Source organism: Rousettus aegyptiacus, unplaced genomic scaffold (assembly GCF_014176215.1).
Source record: "Rousettus aegyptiacus isolate mRouAeg1 unplaced genomic scaffold, mRouAeg1.p scaffold_m13_p_12, whole genome shotgun sequence".
NCBI lineage: Eukaryota > Metazoa > Chordata > Mammalia > Chiroptera > Pteropodidae > Rousettus > Rousettus aegyptiacus.
In genome coordinates, this window is record NW_023416287.1 from 72191880 (window position 1) to 72214268 (window position 22389).

Below are 22389 nucleotides of genomic sequence, written 5' to 3' on the forward strand. Positions count from 1 at the left end.
TTAGAGTTTAGTCCTCTAATAGAAGAGAGTTAATATAAAAATGGCTTTATAATGAACCAACTGAAAAGGCACATTATTGTGTGTTTTCACCACCGTATTTTATTCATTTTTCCCCTTCTCACAACTCGATTGAACTTTGCAAATTTTTATCCCTTGAACAATCAGTCATAATATGAAAATTGAGTTCAGTTTCTGCTTTACACATCATCTCAATTTAATTGACAGTTTTTCCAACTCATGCATACTCCAAAAAGAAAACTATTGCATTTCCTCTGCAACAATTTGTTCAGGTTGGAGGCATTAATAATAATTACAAACTCTTGAAAATCAAATAAAAGCATTTCTTTAAAAAATGGTTATAATTTCAATAGATGCCCCAGGCTGTATTTCTGTTTCAAAAAAAAAAAAAAAAGCCATTGGACATCTTAGTTCTATATTATTTGTGGGTACACTACCAGTTTAATTGAAGAACTTTAGATTTTATTTGAAAATTCAGCCACATGCACACATATTAGAGCTCTAGGCTGTGGTTAACTTTAACAGAAATGAAATAGAAAAAAATGACAGAAGGAATTGTGCTGTGGTTGGAAAATTTCCATATGCTTGACTTCACATAATTTGGTGAGAAAGATGGAAAATAGCTGCTTTCCAAGCAATAGATGTTCCCAAAATATAATTCTAGGACCTGGGAACACAGCATGGAAGTAGACAGACAAAGTTCCTGTTCCTGTGATAGACAATGAAACAAAATACGTGTCCAAATAGCAGATATTGATATGTGTTATGCAGAAAATTGTATAAAGGTGGTATGATAGGGGAATAGATCCTAAAGAGAAGGCAGAAATTTAAGATGATAATCGAATGCCAAAAAGGATTCAGCATTATTCATGGTAGCCAACACATGGAAACAACCTAAATATCCTACAATAGGTGATTGAATAAGGAAGAATGTGGTAAATATATACAATGGAATATTACTCAGCTATAAGAAAAGATAAAATACTGCCATTTGCAACAATATGAATGGATCTCGAGATTATCATGCTAAGTGAAATATGTCAGACAGAAAAATTTGAGAACTATATGATTTCACTCATGCATGGAATATTAAACTAAAAGCAACAAACAAGACAAACAAAGACCCAGAGACACAGATGACAATTTAGTGGTTACCACAAGGAAAAGGGGGAGGGGGAGGTAGATAGGGTAAAGGGGGCCAAATAAAAGATGACTGAAGGAAATTTAACTTTGGTGGTTAACATACTGCAATATACATATGACATATTATTAAATTATACACTCGAAACCTATATAATTTTATTAACCAATGTTACATCAATAAATTTAATTTAAAAAAAGGATTCAGCTAAGAGAAGTAGGTGGAAGAGTCTTTGTGTAGATGAAACAGCTAGTGGATAAAGGCACTCAGGTCAGGATCAAGTTTGGAGTTCAAGGCATAGCATATAGTTGATGCTGACTAGAGAATAATGGGCAAGGGATATAGTGAGACCAGATGCAGCATGAGATCATAGAGGTAGGTAAGAGTCACGTGATGCAACCAATGGTGCCAGCCAGTGTTCTTAGTCAAATGCAATACAAAGCAGAAGACAGATAAGTCCTTTGGGCTTCTGAATGGGAGATGGACCCTAGTGGGTCAAGGGAAGAATCAGGAGGCAGGGGAATTATAATCTCTGGCATAAACTACATAATCTTTCCCCACATCTTATTTGATTGCATCTAAAACAAATTTAGATTAAGGAGGATTTTGGTAAAGAGGAATAACAGAGAAATTAAAATTAGGCAAATGGGAGTTTTTGTCCTGAAAATGAACTATTCCTAGGCTTGTGAAGAAATTTGCATTAAACTCCACTGACATGGATTTGATTATTTTATCTCTGTTCACTTCCAATTCCACTCTCATAAATACTCCTTTCCTTCTACTAATCTGAGAGTTATTTCAGGGTCATCTCCCATTTATGCGTTCCTATTGCTTGTTTAGACTCCTGTAACTCAGAGGGGTCATTCTAGCTTTCTGAAATTCCAGAGCAGTAATTATAAATATCATTGCCTTGCAATATTCAATAGGGTGTTATAGGTTTAAATGTACTTTTGTACTTTAGTAGAGGACATCTGTATTTTGATATTAAATCAAACATTGTATAAATTACTGATGACATAATATTAGGGTCCCTGAAATTATTCCAGTGGATAACTCTCTACTCTTCCTGAGTCTGTGCTCAACTCAGTTTATACCCAGAACAGCACTAAGAAGAATACAGCTATGAGCAACACCAATTGTGAAAGGAGTTAGTATTAAAATGTAAGGTTCTTCAATGCTTATCTCATTTCTCTTTTTTATATGGTATGACCTAGAAATATAAATTACTAGGGACTGCACATTATTGTATAAAGGTCAAAACTATTTGTTGATAATTTACTGAATTGTGAAGCAATGGAAAAATACCTTATTGCCTTCAGATAGTACTTTTCTTTCTTTTTTTTCTTTCTTTTTGCTTCTATAAATCAAAATCACACTGTTTTTCAAAAGGGAAAAGTAATATCTATATGTGACCTCTTCAGAGCTGCATTTTAAATTTGAGTTAATGTACAGTAGGACCATCTTGTTTAAAATACAGTAGAGATAATTTACTCTGGAAGATTTATACATTATACTTTTGAGTATCTAAGAGAAAATAATAAATTTTCAGATTTTAAACTTATGGAAATACAAATGTTAGTATCTGTATTCCTCCCATTCCTGACTTTTTGAGTGTTATCCCCACTTGTTTTATTGGTTTTACTTTGTATATTCTAGGTCCCAAAGATAATGTTGCTAAATGTATTTATTATTGATTAGTTTATATATAGATAAAAGTTAGTATATATTTACATGGTATGATTATAGACACTATAGTAGTATTTAAATTGGGACTTTTGATAGTTTATAAAGTTAGTCAAATATATTATCTGAATCTGTCCTTATTACCACCCTACATTTTGATAAGATAAATATTAGTCATGTTTTACAATTGAAGAAACTCTGGTCCTGAAAGGTTAAGTAACCTGCTAACCACAGACACTTCTGAAAAAAACTCTTTACCTGATGATGCTACACACTTACTACAATATCATTGGTTTTATAAATATTGTAGGACATAAGCTTTATAAGCTTCACATAAGCTTACATATCAGCTGACGGTAAGCCATATAAAGAGGGGCAAACGTGTTAGCACACATTATTTTGTGTACCAGATGCACTTCTCCAAACCAATCACTTAATTAATTTCCTTTTTCCGTAAATCAAATCTTCTCTTTAACAGTGAACTTTTCCTGTGTGTATGTGTATGTACAATTCACAACAGCGTCATATTTTCTATACTGCTACATCACTGAAGTGATGACTATTCAAAGTGATGACTTTGAAGGAAGCATTCTTATTTGAATACATGATTCTGGTACTTTTGTGTACAAATTTTATATTATTTTGTGATCAACCACTGTGGTTAGTTTGTTGGTTTCTAAAGCAAATTGAACATGAAATATAGCTAGCTAGTGTATATTTGTGTGATGAAAATAAACATGTATCAATCATTTTCATTTTTCCTAGTAATATGTAGAGATATTATAGAGTCTGGGAACCAGGACTAAGAATTATTGCTCTTATAGTTTCTGATTCCCAGTAGGAGAATGTTGAACTTTTATTATCCACTGACAAAATTTATTGCTCTTACTGTTTGCAGATTAACTCAGAAAAGGAAAGTACAACTCAAACAGAACATGCGATCATCTAGGGCCAAGACAGCAGGGATAGTTTCATTATACTGTCAAAATTTTTGAAACATTCCTGTAATATAACTATTTAATTCTGTTATCTGGACTGAAAACACTGGAATTTTTGACTTCCTACTTCTTCCTTTCAAAGCTATTATTTTGGTACTATAAAAGTGATCATCTGTATGATTTATTATTCCATTGAAACTTTTTGTACCTAATGCCATAGACTTTTAAAATAGATAAATAAGTGTATTAAAATTGCGGATGAATAAGAAAAAGGTAAATTGGGACCCAAGATGCTTTCTTTTGAATACCTTTTATAAGCTAGGTCCTTTTTAGTTTCTTCAAGATTCATCAGTGCACAGTGGGGTATATGAAATGTTTCCATAATTGAGTCATTAAGCATCTCCTGAGAACTAAAAATAAAATATCTAAATTCAATCACTAAATACAAATGGAATTTCTTCAAAGTTCCATTACTGGGTAAGACACTGGAATCTCAAAGATAAAGATGATCATGAAAACAATAATCACTTTCATGAAGACAGGATGACTCCTAGGGAAAGAAAGTGTCAGGGAACTTAACCTTGAAGAGGTACTATTTGCAGTTAGTTCTAAAATAAAAACAGATATTAAGCAAAGCAGAGAAAATGAGGGTAGAAGTAGAGCTGGAGCAAGGTCTAAGAACACACTTTAAACTCATAGATCACTTTTTGAAGGAGGACTGAGGATGGAGAAAAGGCATTGAGATTTAGTACAAAAAGAAAGATAATATTGCTTAAGGGCACCAGGAAAAATAGAGAGAGTGTTATCCAATTAGGCTTTAAATGTTAACAAAGATTTGCCCAAGTACAGTTTAGTAGGATATATTAATTTTTTCTCCTAAATGCTGGGAAAAGTCTTTGCAATGGATTGAATATTTGTGCACCCCTCTCCCAATTCGTATGTTAAAACCCTAATACAAGGTGATGGTAGTTAAAGATGAGGCCTTTTAGAGGTAATTAGGTCATAAAGGTGGGACCCTATGAATGGAATTAGTGACCTTATAAGAAGGGGCCAGTAAACTAGCTAACTCTCTCCTCTATGTGAGGATATAGCAAAGAAAGGGCTGTCTGTAAACCAAGAAGAAGGCATTTACCGCGAACCCAAATATGCTGGCAGCCTGATCTCACATCCAGCTCCAGAAATGTGAGAAATAAATGTTTATTTTTTAAAACCACCTACTTTGTGGTAATTTGTCCTATCAGCTGAAACTGACTTAGTCATTGAAGAATCTTATGCAAAAAAGGGTGTGTATGAATGTATATTTCCATACGTATTTGTGTTTTGTGAATGCGTATGAAGATACGATCACATTTGAATTCTCAAAATATCACTCTCATACTTTCATTTTAAGATGGAGACTTTTACGCCTGCCCCAAACATTTAAAATAATTAAAAACAAAGTTTTAAAAATATATATAATAAATAATTCTCTAATTTTTCCAAGGGCCTCTGAGTGGATTAAAAACTTTGAGTAACACCTAAAGGGAAAAAGGAAGAAGTAGGATAAAATTGAAGAAATATTATGGTGAACAGAATAACATAAACTAGGATAGCAGGAACGAGTCCAAATATACCACTAAACAAACAAAAAAATTTGAATGGTTTAGACTACTCTATTAAAAAGAAAGATAATCTGATTAAGTGGGAAAATTCTCATATAAACTATAAAGAGATAGCAATAAAACATTTCATAATCTGTATAGTGCCATAAAATAGAGAAACACAAATTAAAATGTTTATAGCTTTGTACAATAATATGGATAAATTTCACAAATATAATGTTGAATTTAAGGGGCCAGACACAGAATGATATGGCTTGAACAATTTTATTTGCATTAGTATTACAAAATGGCCAAAACTAAGGCCAATGTTTAGGGATGCTTGTTTAGCTTTAAATCTATTAAGAAAAGCAAGGAAAAACTAAGGTTATAGAGAGTGCAGTTATTGGTAGGTGACATGAGAGGTGCTTCTGAGATGCTGCCAGTGCATACTACTTTAGCCCTATAGTAGTTATATGAGTGGTTACTATGTGATAAATTAGTGAGCAGTGCTTTTCCTTTTGTATATACTTCTGTATGTTATGCTTCATATTCAACAAAGAAAATGAATATGTAATAGTTCGTTCATTTGGCAAAATTTTTTCAAGTGTAAATATTAAACATTGGGCAAGCTATGAAAATTATGAACTATCAAATACTGTCATGGAATTTAGTATGTTTCCTCAGGGGGTAATTTCATAATTTTTATTAAAATGTAAAATTTATATGTTCTATGAGCTAGCAATTCTACTTATCAGTATGTAGCCTATAGATGCATTCATATATGTACCCAAGGAGGATGTTTATTGCAATATTGTTTATATAAGAAAGAAATCAGAAATAAATAAGTCTATCCTCAGGAAATGGCTAAAAATAATTATCCATCACTTAGAAATTATTATAATTAAATTGTCCATAATGTATATTAAAAATAACTAGTATATAAGATACAGCATGAAATGCCGAGTATTAGCTAATAAGATTGAGATAGCTTTTATGTTCTGACAAACTGTCTGTGTACTGACATAACCAGTTTACAAAGGCATTATTTGGATTTAAAATTACAAGTTTTAAAATGTTGCACATGATCTAAAACCATTTAAAAAGACATGAGAAGCTATATTATATCTTTTCTCCTAATGTGCAATTATGTAAAGGCATAGCATATTTTCCTAACCAATACTAGCCATTATCTCTGGAGTCAGGGGAATATTGCAAATAAATGTTTCAAGGAAGATTCAATATTTTAATTTTTTACAAGGTAATATAGACATGCACTATTGTATAATTATAATTTATTTATTTTTTAAAATATTCTTTTAGCTACATGGTGGGGATAAATAATGGATGTAACAGAGGTAGAGTGAATACAGTAACCTCAGTGAGAAAGGTATTCCAGTAATTCAGGAAAGAGATGCTGTAGCTGTTATGATAGTGAAAATATATTTGAAAGATATTTAGGAGTTAGAATCAGTAGGTCAATGATGGTATGGCTATGAGGAGCGAGTAAGAGAGGTCAAAGTTTTGGAGCTTGAATTATTGTATGGATCTGTGTCATTCGCTGGCTCAGATAATGCTGCAAGAGGAACAGTTTTGATAGGGGCCAGATCGTGACTTTAATCTGAAATGGTCAGATTCGAGATACATCAAGACATCAAAATAGAAATGTCAGGTAAGTCTTTGGATGTGTAGGTCTAGATGTTAGAAAATAAATCAGATAATTATTTTCATATATGTAGAGGATATATAAATTTGGACATCATAGGCATATTGATAATGAGTGAGATTTTCTAGGGGAAAAAGCTAAGTGTAAGAAGAGATTCTAGGATTAAGTCTTGAGGAATGTTTAGATATGATGGCCAGATATACGATAATGACTTTTCAAAAGAAGCGAAAATTGCCTGAAAATATGTAACAAACTAGAAGATTTTGACTTTGAAGAAAACAAAGGAAGATAATGTTTCCTCCCCCAAAGGGCATAAACAGTATTGGTTACCCCTTAGAAGCTGAGTAAAATGAGGACTAGTGAATTAGAGCATGGTTGTAACTTCAAGTTTCTTCAGTTAGGTATTAGTTGTGGAATCCAGATTAGAGTAGCTTGAAGAGTGAGTAGGAGGTTAGAAAATGCAAACAACTAGTATAGATAACTCTTTAAAAAGGTGACAGTTAAGAGAGCATAGAGATAAAGGAGTAGTTCAATGGACATATCCAACTTGAAAAATTAATTTAAATAGTAGAAGGCTAACATGCATGATACATGACAACATAGAAAAGTTTAAGGTAGCAGCACCAATCACATGCCAATAAGAATGGCCTTTCTTATACTTTGTTATGGCCCCATATACCTACTTCTGAGAATCTTTCAATTAATTAATTTTGTTCTGATTAAGGAAGGTTTCACTGTTCCTAGATGGATGACATATAGCACCTTAGGAAAATGAATATTGACTTTTTAAAAGGCTACTATTTAGTTTTTGAATAAAAACAATCAGGTTTTTTTTTTGATATATGCAATATTTAGATAATCAAGTAAGCATAAAGGTGAATCAATGTTTCTTTATGATTCTAATCCATGGCATGATTCTAATCCCAAATAACTTGGCAAATACTTTTGACCTTCATAGATAAAATGCATGTCTGGAAAATTTGATTACTGTCATTATCACATGACTAATAAAAATAGGAAGGTAAAAAAATTAAAACTGTCTTCTGATATAAAAATAGTCACTCAATGGGATTTTGATGGAGATTTCATTAAATCTGTATAATGCTTTAGGTAATAAGGTCATTTTTAACTCACATTGGCGTAGTGCTTGATGATTTCAAATTGATTTTCTACTTAGCTAATTTTAGCTTCCAAACAGTTTTGTTTGGAAAAATATGGCAGGCATTATTTTATAGATATGAAAACAAAGGCTCATTTGGATCAATAACTTATAGAAGATGATGAGTAATTTGGACTCAATGCACTGACACCAGTCTAGTCCCCTTCCATTACAGGTTTCTATTTGTACATGATACTGCAATATAAAGTTATAAAAGGAGGTTTTATTTTCTTTTCCCTAGATAAATCACATGCACACAAGCTTAAATTGCTAAATCCAGGAAACATCCCACCTTACTATCTTTGTCCTAGTGAGAACGCACACTATGGGACTGTCTTTAATCAAAGAAAGCAAACTATAGAACATGGACATATGTATGCCATGTTCAATTTGATTATTTATATGAATCAGACTATTTCTAAATGTCTCTCATCCTCATTTCATGCTGAGTAAATGCATGCTGATATGGGCAACTTTGATGTGAAATACTGACCTCTTTATTCTCCAGAAATCAACTCAACATAGTAGTTAAAATTACACTAGTTAATTTAAAACATTAAGTATAATCAGGCATGGTTAATAATTAAGTTTCCATTTGAAGGGGCCATAAATTAGGAGGCAATAGTTAAACACTCTGACTTTGGGGATGAACAATATGGATTTGGATTCTAGTTCTACGAATTTCTAAACATATGACACTGGGTAAACGAATCTAAATAAGACTAAAAGATTGAAAATAACCAGAGGTATATCACGGTCCTAAATGTTTTCCATACACATGAACACTATATAGAATATTTTTTACTTTTGAATTAGGGGAGGTAAATTTAAATTCCGTTAGCTCTTTTAAGATACATTTAAAATAATTTTTATATCATAAGTCACATTTATAAAAAATCAGCTAATTTTTAAGATATACTAGTGTGAATATTTTTTCTCACTTTAATTGTTTATGCAAGATTGCTCATTAGGAGCCAACAGAATATTAAAGATGTCTTTAAAAATAAACTACTGAAAAAAAGACAAAATATAAATATAAGTCATTTGACTTCATACTAAGTGCCCACTTATTATAATCACTGAATAAGCAAAGGAGATGTTAAATATTTCTGTTGTAGGTGCATTATTGTCTTCAAGGGCATCTATATCTATATGAAATGGCAGGATTGGTACATGTTTCTATTTAGGTTGACCACAGATCATTTTAATCAGCTACTAAGTTAACATCACAGATCCTTAACTAAGTTTCCACAGCTATTGTACTACCTGAAAACTCTATTAAAAGACTTATTATGAGAACATTGTTGTTATTATATAACTTAGCAGTTATGGACCAGAATTTTGTTCTTACAGCAACATGTAGTTTACAAAGTCTCTTTCAGCCCCTTTTTATCTTGCTTTGGAAATTGTGAGTAGTTTTTTTTTCTCTCCTAGGAGTTGAGGGGTATATTTATTTCTCTATTATCATAAGTGTAGGGTAATTACTATTCATAAATTTCCTTTGTGTTAGGGGTGGGGCAGCATAGGGCACTTTGTCTATTTGTCAATCACCATAACATCCTCCCCTTCGCTCTCCTCATTTTCCCAGAAATTCCACCTGTTAGTGTCTGTCTTGTCCCAATCAGACTTGTTACAAGCACTTGGACCTTATCACAATTTGTGACCTTCTATCTTTGCAAAATTGCTCCCTAAAGTCTCCAACTTATCCTGCTCTCCCACTTTTTGTCTATTACCCCCAAAGCTAGCAGAATAGTAGACAACTGTGTGTCTTTCTCTAACCTTCACTCTTCTTCCAACTTTCTAACTTGAGCTTTAGCCTCTAGTTGGGCATTGGTGACAGCTGAACTACCACAAGAGGCCAGCCCATTACATGGCCATTTATTTTTCTTTGCCATGGTGCCCTCTGCACAGTTTCTCAAACAAACATATCAGACTAGCCCATGTTTTCAGAGAGGTTGATGGCCAACTCGAATTTCCTCCTTCATGCCTCATTCCGAAGAACTGTTTCTTCAGTCTTCTGGCTGGCTCACCAATTTTTGGTTTAAAAATTGTTTCCTGTACATGGAGGGCAAAGAGAGATAGAGGAAAGATGCAGAACAATCCAGATGGGTAGGCATTACAGTTAATAAGTAAGGGAACTTGCAAGGCTTGTCTTGGTGGCCACAAGATTAGTAGATCTCAGCCCTGTTCACCTGAATCTTAAGAGTTTATGTAGAGGCCTTTAGTGGGGCTCAGTGGTGAGCACCATCCAGGTGGTCAGTAAGATACATTGCTCTTTCAATGCCATATCCTTGAATTGGCTCCTGCTGTGGGGACAGTGAGCAGAACCTTCATTCCAAGGACAAGAGAAAGGTCGAGGAGCCTCTGAGTGCCTGGGTCCAGCTCACAGGTTAACTGGTGATCATGTCCTCTTTACTGACCTCTTCCAACAGCAGTACTTAGTACTTAGAAGTGACAATACTGTGATTTATGGTACAACTGCTAGTATCTATGCTAACCACCTCATCTATTATCTCTACTAATTCTCATAGCAGACTTATTTGGTCTCATAGCATCTAGTAAATTAGATATAGGAATATAAAAAGCTTCCCTGGGTCACACTGCTGGGAATCACATGGTATTCAAAGCCAGATACATTAAAGTTTCATCTGTGAAGTGGTAGGACTGGCCTTTAGTTGTATAATATTCGCATTATTTACAACAAATCAATAATAATATTAACTTGAGTGACTATAGGAAGACAATTCTCTTTGCAATCTTGCCCATAAACACATGAACACTGCAAGAGTAAAACAGTAGACAGTATAGTTCAGAACTGCAGCATTACTGTATTTGTGCTGGCGTGAACTTTCTTCCTCTTCTTCTTTAACCTCTTAAAGTTTTGATAGGTAGGTACCCCGCAATATAAGCACAAGGCCAAATAGTTTTATGAAATGTGTCAAAGTAGCCACACTCGATTCAGAATATTGTCTACTTTCACTCTGACTCCCTTCCCTCACACTGTCCTTAATATCAGGAGTGAGTGGGAAAGAGGAAGAGGGCACCTCAGAGGCCAACAGACTGTGACACTAATGAGCTGTAGCTTCGGGGCTGCTCCTTGCAAGAGTCCCTTCCAAAGCCCTATTTCTAATTTTATATTCAAAATGTTATCCAATTCTTTTCTTAAATAGGTGGGAGTATTTCTGGAAGCCATACCAAGTGAAGTAGCAAGAATTTGACTATACATAGACATAATTTCAAACCAGATAAATAAATATGAATAAATTCAAGTGAAATGTGTCCCCAAATTAATCTGACATTATAGATTTATTGGTAAATTTGCAACATCTGCCTCTTCCACTGAAATTAATCCCCATGAGAGCAGAGACTGTTTTATCCATTGCTGTAGCACAGATTCAAGTGTCCAGCTTATTATTTATTCAAGAATGAATAGACACAAGCCACAATATTGATAGGCAAAGCAACCTGAAACAGTTGGAATTACTCCTAACCTACAGAACTCAACAGAAATAAGATTATATTAGCATATATAAACAATGAACGTCTCATTGGTTCAGAAGGGGGATTGGTTTATCATGAATGCCGAGAAAACAGCAAGTGTTATTTTGATTATTTCCAGGAATAATCTAAGTCCTCGCCTATGTTGGACCTTAAGAAGGAGGTGCTGTAGTCGTCAACGAAAGAACAGTATAGTCCTAATGGATATGTCTTGAGTTCTTAAGACCATTATTAAACTTTCTGTTATATTAACTCCCTTTGGATTGATTCAATGCCGAACAGGCAACTTTTGTATTCCCATGTAAAATAGCTATCGTGGCGATGATATGCTGTTTATATCCAGGTTTTTGAATGAGTCAGGGATTTGTGATTATGGGTTTTTTTCTCTTTCATGTAGTTTGTCCACAGGAAAAGTTAACATAATTATAAGTGCTTTGAGTAATTCTAGTTGCAGTGACAGTAACATCATTATAAGTTAATAAATTATCATTTTGATTATTTTGCCATCCTTTCTGGATAGATTTGCTGGGCCTTCAAAAAAGAGCTCAAAATCTGGGTAGTCTTTTCCTAACACCTTTCTTTATTACTGTTTTATCTTCCAGTTTAATTGATTTCTACTGAGAAAATCATAATATTCATTTGTCTTGAGCAGAGTATGAAGCAGTTATATCTACATTAATTCACAGAACACTTATTAGAAATAGTGTCATCACCTCATTTTTGTGGATGAGAAAAGGTCAGCAATATATGCTAATTTATTCAAAGTTGAGGGCTTGTAAGTATGTTAGACATTCACTCATCCAATTTATTCATCATCTGCTATGAACCAGGCACTGAACTAGATTCTTGGGAGACTTCAGTGACTCAAAGTTTAAGTTGTAGCTAAGGAAAACAGATGTAACTGCATAGCAAGTAAAATGGTAATATATGCTATAAGAAAAAACGGATAGACAAGGGTGAGTATAATCAGGAGTTCTGGTGGTGGTCAGTTAAGCCTGATTGAGAAGAGGCATTTGAAAGGAAAGAATTGAAGAAGGTGGTGAGGTTAGCATTGTGAGTATCTGGAAAAATGTGTTCCAGAAAAGGGAAAATCAAATGCAAAAAGGCCAAGATGACAAATTATCTGGCATGTTCCAGTAACAGCAAGGAAATGAGTGTGGATGAAGTCAAACAAATGAAGGAGAATGGTAAGAAAGTCAGAGGGGCAATGTATGTAATTCTTGAGGATTTTTTTAGCCCTTTGTCAATGTATCAGCTTTTGCTTTGAGTGAAATGGGAACTGCTAGATGTTTTTGAACAGAATGACATAATCTAGATTATTTCTTTTAAAGATTACCTTGTCTGCTGTGGCGAAAATAAACTAGAGGGTGGGGTAAGAATAGAAACAGAAAGACATCTTAGGAGCTAGCGTAGTAATGCAGCCTGGAGATTCTGCTGGCTCATATCAAGATGGTAGCAGTAGAAAGAGTGAAAACTAAGTGCATTTGGGGGTATATTTTGAAAGTATAGCTAACAGAACTTTCTGAGGGCATGTTGTTTGGAAAAAGAGAAATAAAGATTGGAAAGTTTTAGGCCTCAGCATCTAGAAGGATAGGATTGCCATAGAAATGAAAAAAGACTATAGATATAGATGGAATTTTTTTTTAAGAGCCAGTTTTGAACAGGGTAATTTAGGATGCCTATTAGATATCCAGATGGAGAAGTTGAGTAGAATTAGATATATAGTTTTGGAATTCAAGAGAGAAATACGAAGTAGAGATGTACATTTCAGAGTTTAGCATATAAATGACACTCAAGGCCATGACACTGAATGAAATCATGAAGAAGGGGAATACAGACAGAGACGATAAGAGGAACAAGCCCTGAATCTCAGAGACACTTCAACATCCAGTAGAGAGGAAGAACCTAACCAGGAGTCAGAGAAGCTGTTACAGAGGTTAGAGGAAAAACAAAAGAGTGTGGTGTCCTGGATGCCAAATGAAAAAGGTGAATGAAATCTGAGGGTGGCAGACCATTTCAAATGCTGCTGGTAGATCAAAATGGATAGAATGAAACTGACCAGTGTATTAGCCACTAGAGAGTCAAGATGACCTTGACAAAAGCAATTTCAGTGGAGTGAGGTGATTGAAAACCTGGCTAGAGTCAACTGAAAATGAAGGAAAATTGAGGAGTTTTATAGCAAAGACAGTGGGAGAATGAGGCAGGAACTGGTGGAGGAAATAGGATCAAGCGTTTTTTATATGTAGCACATAAGAAATAATATCATGTTTTTATGATGATGGGAAATGCTCCATGAAAGAGAAAATTTGTTTGAACAATATTCTTAAATGTGTTGCTCAAGAGGGGGATGAGATCTATGGAATGGAAAGAGCCGTACTGGCCTATATAGGAGCATGGATAGTTTATCCAGGTATTGAAATTAGTAAGAATACCAAATATGAGTACAGAGTGGTAGGTAGTTTTGGAAGTATCATCTACATAAGAGTCATCAGAAACACTTTCTGACTGCTTCAATTTTTTTCAGAAAATTAACAAGCAAGTTCATCAGGGAGAGTGTGAAGATCCAGAAGTTGCTGGTTTTAGAGGAGTGAGAGGAGCAGCTATAACCTAAATGTGTTTTCCAGGCATCATTCAAAACCCATTTGTATAGTAATACGTTTAAACTGAGATCAGGCAACATATTCATGCTCAGCTGTCCCAATGCAGTTTCAAAATATGCAAAGGTTTAGTTTTAACCTGTGTGATGTTTAGCTTTCTATGTCAAACAAGGAAGGACTAAGGGACCTGAGATCATGTGATCATGGAATATAATTTAGGTAAGAGGGATAAAGAGGACACCAAAGTCATTCATACATTCTTTTATTCATCAAGTATTTTGAACATCCTTTGTAAACCATGCATTGTATTAGGACTTGTGTGAAATACAGTGCATAAAGCAGACATGGCTTCCTACTTTCATGGAGCCAACATCCCAAATGGGAAAACAGCAACAACAACAACAAAAAACAACAACAACACAATTTTAAATGTGGAATTTAATAAATTGTTAAGGAAATAATTTATGTGTTGATGTTGAGGAAAAAATTTGTATGTTACACATGCACATGTCTGTGTGTTTTTATGTACTGAGCAGTTAGTTTAGGTAAGAAGGTAAAAAGAAGACCTTTCTTAGAATGTAAATACAAATTCAGACCTAAAGGATGAAAAGGAACTTGCTAAGTGAAGAGCAGAGAGAAGGTTATTCAAGGTAGACAATAGCACACTGGCAAAAGCTGAAAGGCAAGAAAGCTTGCTTTTCATATTTAAGGAACTGAGGGAAGACTAGTGTGGCTGGAGCACAACAAACTAAAAGGGTGTTGCAGGATGATTCAAAAGAAAATCAGGATCCAGAGTGAAGGCAGAATTCAATTTCCAGTCTATCTAATTCCATACTAATTTTGTTTCTATTATACCATGTTCAGCATTCCAGAGTCACTAATAAATGCACTTTTTCAATTTCAGTTTATACTCATTGATTTCCTGCAAGAATTATACTGTAGCATTTACTCTACTTGGTAGTAATATCCTCCCTTCTCCAAGTCTCATGCCAGCTCTTCAGTATTGCTCCGTAGGCCACAGCTTTGGTTGGTTTGTTCGCTAGAATAACTGGATACATTAATCTATGCTAATGTATAAACAACTCCTAGTGGCTCTGGGCATTACCTCTCTCCTGAGCATTTATATTTTAAAAGGGATTCTAGTGACACAAAGTGACTGTTAGTACAGATTTTAGACACTGAGCAGGCCATTTGATTCAAATACACTATTTCTCTAAAATCCTTAGCTTAGGAACTTGGTATTCCACCAGAGATACTAAGAAATGTATACTTAACATGGTGCATTTGTCCTATGCTGGTCTAATCACAATGATATTTTCATGCTTATATATTGTGGTACAGTAACAGTCGTTGGACATGGCGCTATCCACAGATGAACTGTTAATGTACTTTGGCACTTATGTGATGTCATTATTTTTCAAGCTTCCCAAATCATTCAGGAAGACTTAACTCTATATATGACATTTTATTCTTTTCTTATAGAGCTTGTTATAGTTCTTACAATTGCTCAAGTAGAATATAAATCTTTCAGATGAGTGTATTATGCAGTATTCATGGCTTGTAAGTGAAATTGGTGGTCTAAAACACTAAAAGAGGAAAAGCATTCACAGCTGAGTCAAGTATAAGAGTATGTGTTCCTTGCAAATAGGATATGTAAGTAGAGCTGGAAACTGGTTGGACATATGAATTTCTGTGCATTGCAAGTACTGAATAAATGTATGAGCAAGTAGGTTAATAAAGTGAAAACTGATTCTTGGATTGTTAAGGCTGTTTTCTTTCTGCAAGAAAAGCAACCCCAGGAAACAATTGAATAGATCCCTAAGGCCAGTTTAATCAAATTGTGTGCTGTACGCACAGAACGTCCTCAACTCATCCAAATACAGTGAAAAAAAAGGACAATTGGACTCAAAAAAAAAAAAAAAAGATATAGTCGGCTCTTAGAGATGATGAAATAAAATGAGGCAGGGAAGCTCTATGAGGAAATGCATTTTTGTGTACCATTGATTTCTGTGCCCTGTGTAACGCTTGGGTCATCATAGTTGCCCAACAAATATTTACTGATGAATAAATATTGAATGGAAAGGAAGAAACAGAAGAGAAAGCATAAGAAATAATAATTTACATTAGCACATGCTTTTAAATTTTCAAAGAAATTTTCTTCTGATAACAATTTCAATTAAGAAATAGCCATTAATGTACATAGGAAATTTTTGCTATGGCTAGCTAGTACACCTTTGATTATAAATTTACTTGCTCCCTAGGGCTCTAATATTTAACTGTACCAAAATGTAACAATTATTAGATGTTTTTCTAGAAATATATTTGTTCACTCATTTTTCATTCAATTAATATTTATTTAGCACTACCATATGCTTGCCATTCTGGTAAGGTCTGGAGAAACACTAGTGAATAACATATTGGGGGTTCTTATCCTCATGACACCTCAATTAGATAGATAAGTAACTAAACAATTATTTAATTACATGGAGATAAATGACATATTAAGTAAACATTCAAGGTTCTGACGTAATGCATGAAAAAACAACTTATTTCACTTTGGGTAGTCAGAGGGGGCTTTCTTGAGGAAGAAATACTTAAGCTGAAATCTGAGCAAAATATGAGTTAACCAGGCAAAGATAAAGGGTGGAGAGGTAAAGAGCATTCAGGGTTAAAATATGTGTACAAATGTCCTATAGCCCAAAAGGGGTTTGGCTAGTTTGAGAATCTAAAAGAAAGTGGCTGTAGTTGAAGCCCAAAAAAGGAATGGAGAGTAGTGAGCGTCTAAGACCGTGAGAGTCTTCACTCTAGACTTAGAATTTTACTCTTCATCCTAAACATAATTGGCAACATTGGGAACTGTTCAGCCATCCAAATTTGTGTTTATAAAGATATATCTGGATTCTGTATAAAAACCAACTAGAAGAGCTAGTCCAAATTGGAAATGTAGGTGGCTTAAAATAAGAAGGCAACAAGGATAAGGAGAGATGGGGACAGGTTCAGCACATTTTTGAAGGTAGAAAGAACAAAGTTTGGTGAATACTTAATGTGGACATTGAAATAGATATCAAGGATTTCCCTTGGGTTTCTGGCATGAGATCCTGCTAGACGAAGATCCTGCCATGGTGAAAAATCCTGAAGGAATTAAGGCCTACTAGGGGTAATTAGTCTTTGATTAAAGTTGGGGCATGTTTAACTTTTGTCTGCCTTGAAGCTCTCTAAATATAAAACTTAAGTAGGCTGTCAGGAACATTATTTTTATCTCAGAGAAGAATATAGGACTTTAGACATTTAAACCCTTAGCCAGTCTTACATGATCTTTAAAGATCTGGTCCCTAACAACTCTTTGCCCCCTTAGTGCCAGCCTGCACATTATATTATTTACTTCATCTTTGGGACTTTTGATGTCCCAAATGCTCCAATTCAGTCACATGTTGTGTTGTCTTGCTTGGGTGCCTGTATTTTTGTTCCTCTGCAGATATCTATTTGTTCCTCATCTTCACTTGCTTAACTCCCATGCATCCTCCAAAAATTGATGAAGAAAGCAACTGCTCTGCATGTATTCCATGCCCCTTAGGGTCTTGCTTGCTGATTTAACTTTCTCATCCAACTGGGAAAGTGTTAAAGGCACAGATTGTGTTTTTATCTCTATGTACTCCATGCTTAGCATGTACCTAGCACATAATAGGTGTTAAATAAATATATAGGTATATTTACAATATATAAATATATTTATATTTATATGTATTTATCATTGATAATATATTAATATATATGATAAAGTTTTACAGGCAGAGAAAGGAGGCCAAAACACAGTCTTTGAGGACAGTGAGTAATGATCACCAATTATATATATGACTTAACTAAAGTTATTGTAATGCTCTGTATCTGAGAAGGAACACCAATCCTTCACAGTCCAAAAATTTCCATTCAGTATCAAATGTCTTATTCAGAACAAGCTTTTCGAGACTCTATCTTGTTTCCAAGTAAAGTGATCTTGTTATCATTTGCATTCATTTGATTATTAGTGAACATGAACAGAAATAATTCTCAATATATGAAGGTATAAATAAACAAAAATTTGGACTAAATATACAGTCCACAAATGAGAACCTGATATCTATATCTATATCTATATCTGGTTTTGAGAAAATGAACACCAGATTCTGTTTGCAGAAAAAAAAAATTGACAACTTGATATCCAATTCATATTAAATTAGAGTTATATAAAATAAGATTTTTAATTCCAAGCAAGTTACAATAAAATTTAAAGAGCATAGCAAAACAAACTGTCCTAGGCCATTTTCTCAAAAGTCTTTATTTAATAAGTCCAGACTTCTCTGAAAATCTCCTCAAAGAATCTTGAATTCTAGAAAGGGTGGCAGGAGTTTCTTGGCTTTTAAAACATACAGAAGCTGTGATCTTAAATTACAGTAAACACAATTTAAGAGAGGGTCACTGAACTGCCTCACCATTCTTTTAAAACCTCTTAGCATTTTGCTACTTTCTTACAGTAGTAACTTACTTCAAAGATATTATAAATATTTGTGTATTTGTCTTAATTCCTCTTCCTGAATTGAAAATCCCTCAAAGGTTTGAACTGTGTTATCTTAATCTTTTATTTCTAGGGGATAAATGGATTCCTTTGCAGATATTAGGCTTTTAAAAATTTTTTTTGCTGACTTAAGTGCCTATAATGCCAACCTCTAATGATTTATTATTAATTAAAAAGGACATGTGTTTATTAATACAAAAGTTTGGAAGTCAGGTTTTGGTCAAGTGTTTTTTTTTTTTTTTCTTATTATTCCCATAATTATTTTACTATAGAAAAATTGAACTGTACTTACAATGTCGGATACTTAGAGATATTCCAATTTATAGATTAAATTACAATTTAAATTTATTCACATTTTGTACCTTTCTAAGGAAATTAATTTAATTTTTGAGTGAAATTTTCTCACATGGGAGAATAGACTCAATACTTTTTAATATCTTTTTCATAGGTAGCTTCTGTAGATTTGCAAATGCTATACTCGTTGGTTACTGACTTTGAAACTGTTACCAGTTCATAAGGAGAACAATTACTTCTTTGGAAAGAACATGGTATTAGATAATATCCCTAATTCTTGTCAAGGATAAAGGGAACCTAAATTTTCAGAATTAATGTAGATTTGAAAGAAAAAAATAATTCTATGCTGGATATAAGGGAGGAAATAAAACCATACAAATCTTTCAAAGATTTCAGAGGAAAACTATTCAAAAACCTGTCAGTACGATGACAAACCCATTCAGAGATTGAAAAATATTAATTTCCTATATAAATTGTGAAGTAAGTATACTTGATTGGTGTATTCTTCTCTAATTTGTATGATTTTCAAAATGTAATAATATGAATTTCCTCTTGAGGGGTCATTAAGTCAGCCAGACTGAGTTATAGTTATGTAGCTTGAACAGGTGAAAAGTAAATTATTTGGAACTTTCACCTTCCTGGAGCAGGTTACCCATGGAAAATTGTTAACCAATATTCCTATTAGAGATGCTAAGAAATGAAATGATGGGAAAATCAAATTGTAAGTAATCGAGTGCTCTATGTCTCCATTTTCAAACTTCTAAAGCTATTTATAGCTGTGTAAAGGTATGATTTCAGCTCTCTGTGAGTAGGGAATGTCCAGTTAGCTTAATCTCAAATGATGGATGTGCCTCATGGATATCTAAAGGAGCCATCATGATATTCTTCTCCTTTATTTTTCCTGAAGGAGCCATTTATGATTTATTCACATATATTGCCCTATTCAAGCTATCAGACATGAAAGGCTGGTAAGCAAAAGGTAGGTTTTTGAAATACCGGTACATATGAAGTTTATTACAATGATGGAAAATAATGAACAGAGTGATTTGTGATTTCATAAATGGTATATTAAACAGTCAAATTTTCCAACAAGATAAGATTCAGAGCTGTTGCCCAGAGATTTCTCCTCTTCTGTAGCTCATAGTGGGTTATGCAAAGTTATCAGCATTCCAGAATCGAGATATTTAGAAAATGGGTTTGGAGGATTATTACATATGGTTGCACCCAAGTGGTTCTAAAACTTTATAGCATGATTATTTTCTCTCCAGAAGCAAAACTCGACTCCTTAAGGAAGTGCTTTCTGATTAACAACATACAAATTGCCTGCACTTAAAATCTTACTAATTCAATTCAACTGATGGAGAAGACTTGCTGAATTATGAGACATTTAAAACTGAGTACATTTGGTACATTTTATTTGTTTCACCAGTAGTACCCAAGCAAATGTCCTGGAGGATTTGTGGGAAGAGATACAAGATAATTATGTATAGTATAACATTTTATGTACACATTGGGACCTTGAATTCAAACTGCTAGGTGAGGATCACACCCATAGTGGGTGGAGGTAGGAGATTTTTCAGACAGAGAGAATAAAAAGGGTAAGAGATAAAGTATAGTCAAAAGAACTCAGTCTAGGCAATCAGGCAGCTTCGAGGGGTCCAGAAGCTATGGTTTTTTTGCTACCATGAAATAATACTCGATGTATATTCATTGTGCTTTGAAACAGAGAATGCTATGACAGATTCTGCTTGGAAATTTTCAACTGATCCTTAAAGTCACTCCTTGAATGAGTAAACCTGTGTTAAATACATTTTTCTTTTTTGATTGAGGAAGAAAACATGTTTTCAATTCAATGTGCTTATACTTGATATGATAAAAAGAAAATTGGATAGGAAAAATGAAACATGGCTGGAGTTTTTTTTACCCTAACAATATTTTGACTCTTTGGGTCTCAGTTTCCTCATCTGCAAAATGAGGATGGTGAACAAAATTATACCTAGATTCTTTTCCAAATGCGCTGTTAACATGATCATCTAATTTTGCAATACAAGATCTTAAAATACTGATAAATTGAGCAAATGGCCAAATAAAAACTACATCAGTTATATTCTCCAGAGCAGTTTTTCAAATGTAGTAGATATCCACTAATGGATCCTGAAATGAACTTAATGTATTCCAATTATCATTTATCAGGAAGAAATAAAATAGAACAGAAAGTAGAGTTCATGGCAATGTAAGGACAAATATTGTCTCTTGTGGTAGTTTACATGTTATATATTTATGTGTGTATGTACTGCATCATCATATAAAATATATTTCTTATTCTCCACAGACATCAACAATATTTGTAAGCCATTCATTTATAGTGTCTTTGTTTGGGCTAAGGAGAAAAGAGGCTTTTACTCACCAATAGTGGGATCATGATAATCAGGGAACTGATGACTAATAAACTGCATTGTCATTGCTGAAAAAAAAAAAATCAATTTAATAAATATCCACTCATTAATCAATCAGTTATTCACCAATGTGCTTCATTAGTCTTTTAATAGGTTATAGTGAGTGACTTATTTCTGTGAGTTGTAATTATACAGCATGAACCACAAAACGATGATAATGAGAGAAAGTTCTAGAAGGAAAAATGTATGTATCTAGAGTGAAAAATAATGCTAGATATTTCTCTGGAATATATATATATATTATATATTATAAATTATATAATATATATATAAATTTCAGGTACATTTAAATAAAAATTGCATTGAAGTAAAAATGAGAAGGCTCTTGACATAATGAGAATGTAAACTAGCTGTAGGATCCTTCTTGGCTTTCTCTGGTTAAATAGTTGGTATTGGTTAGAAAGATCTTTTTACTAAAAGTCCCGTACATTGCCTGAGGCTTAACTTCCTTATCTTTAAAATAAAAAAGGTAATCCCTGATGTCTCTAATAGTTAGGTAAATGCTTATATGAGATTTTATCCTTAGCTTTCCACATTTAAAATTATTTAAGTCACTTTTATTTTGCCTAATCCACATTTTTAGAACCTTTTATTAATTTCCATTACTTTTTTTTGGTATCTCCTCTAAATTCTCCACATTCTTCTAAGTCTATACCTTTGCAATGTTTTTCTAGTAGAGTTTCCCCATATAAATTTTCATTATTGGGAGACAAGGGAATTCTGAAGTAAAGGAAAAAAACTAAAAAAAAAAAAATAGTATATCATGGTTCTCTGCCTTTTTTCTGAGTGTGTGTGTGTGTGTGTGTGTGT

General features: G+C 33.6%; 1 protein-coding gene across 1 annotated transcript in view; it reads right to left on the reverse strand.

Annotated features, from left to right (window-relative positions):
- The window catches only part of RIT2 (Ras like without CAAX 2), a 299871-nt gene that overhangs the window by 213137 nt on the left and 64345 nt on the right, over positions 1 to 22389 (reverse strand). Inside the window, exon 2 of the mRNA XM_016125047.2 lies at positions 21531 to 21587. Within this exon, the coding sequence (XP_015980533.1) occupies positions 21531 to 21587 (57 nt within the window). The remainder of the gene's footprint in view (positions 1 to 21530; positions 21588 to 22389) is intronic.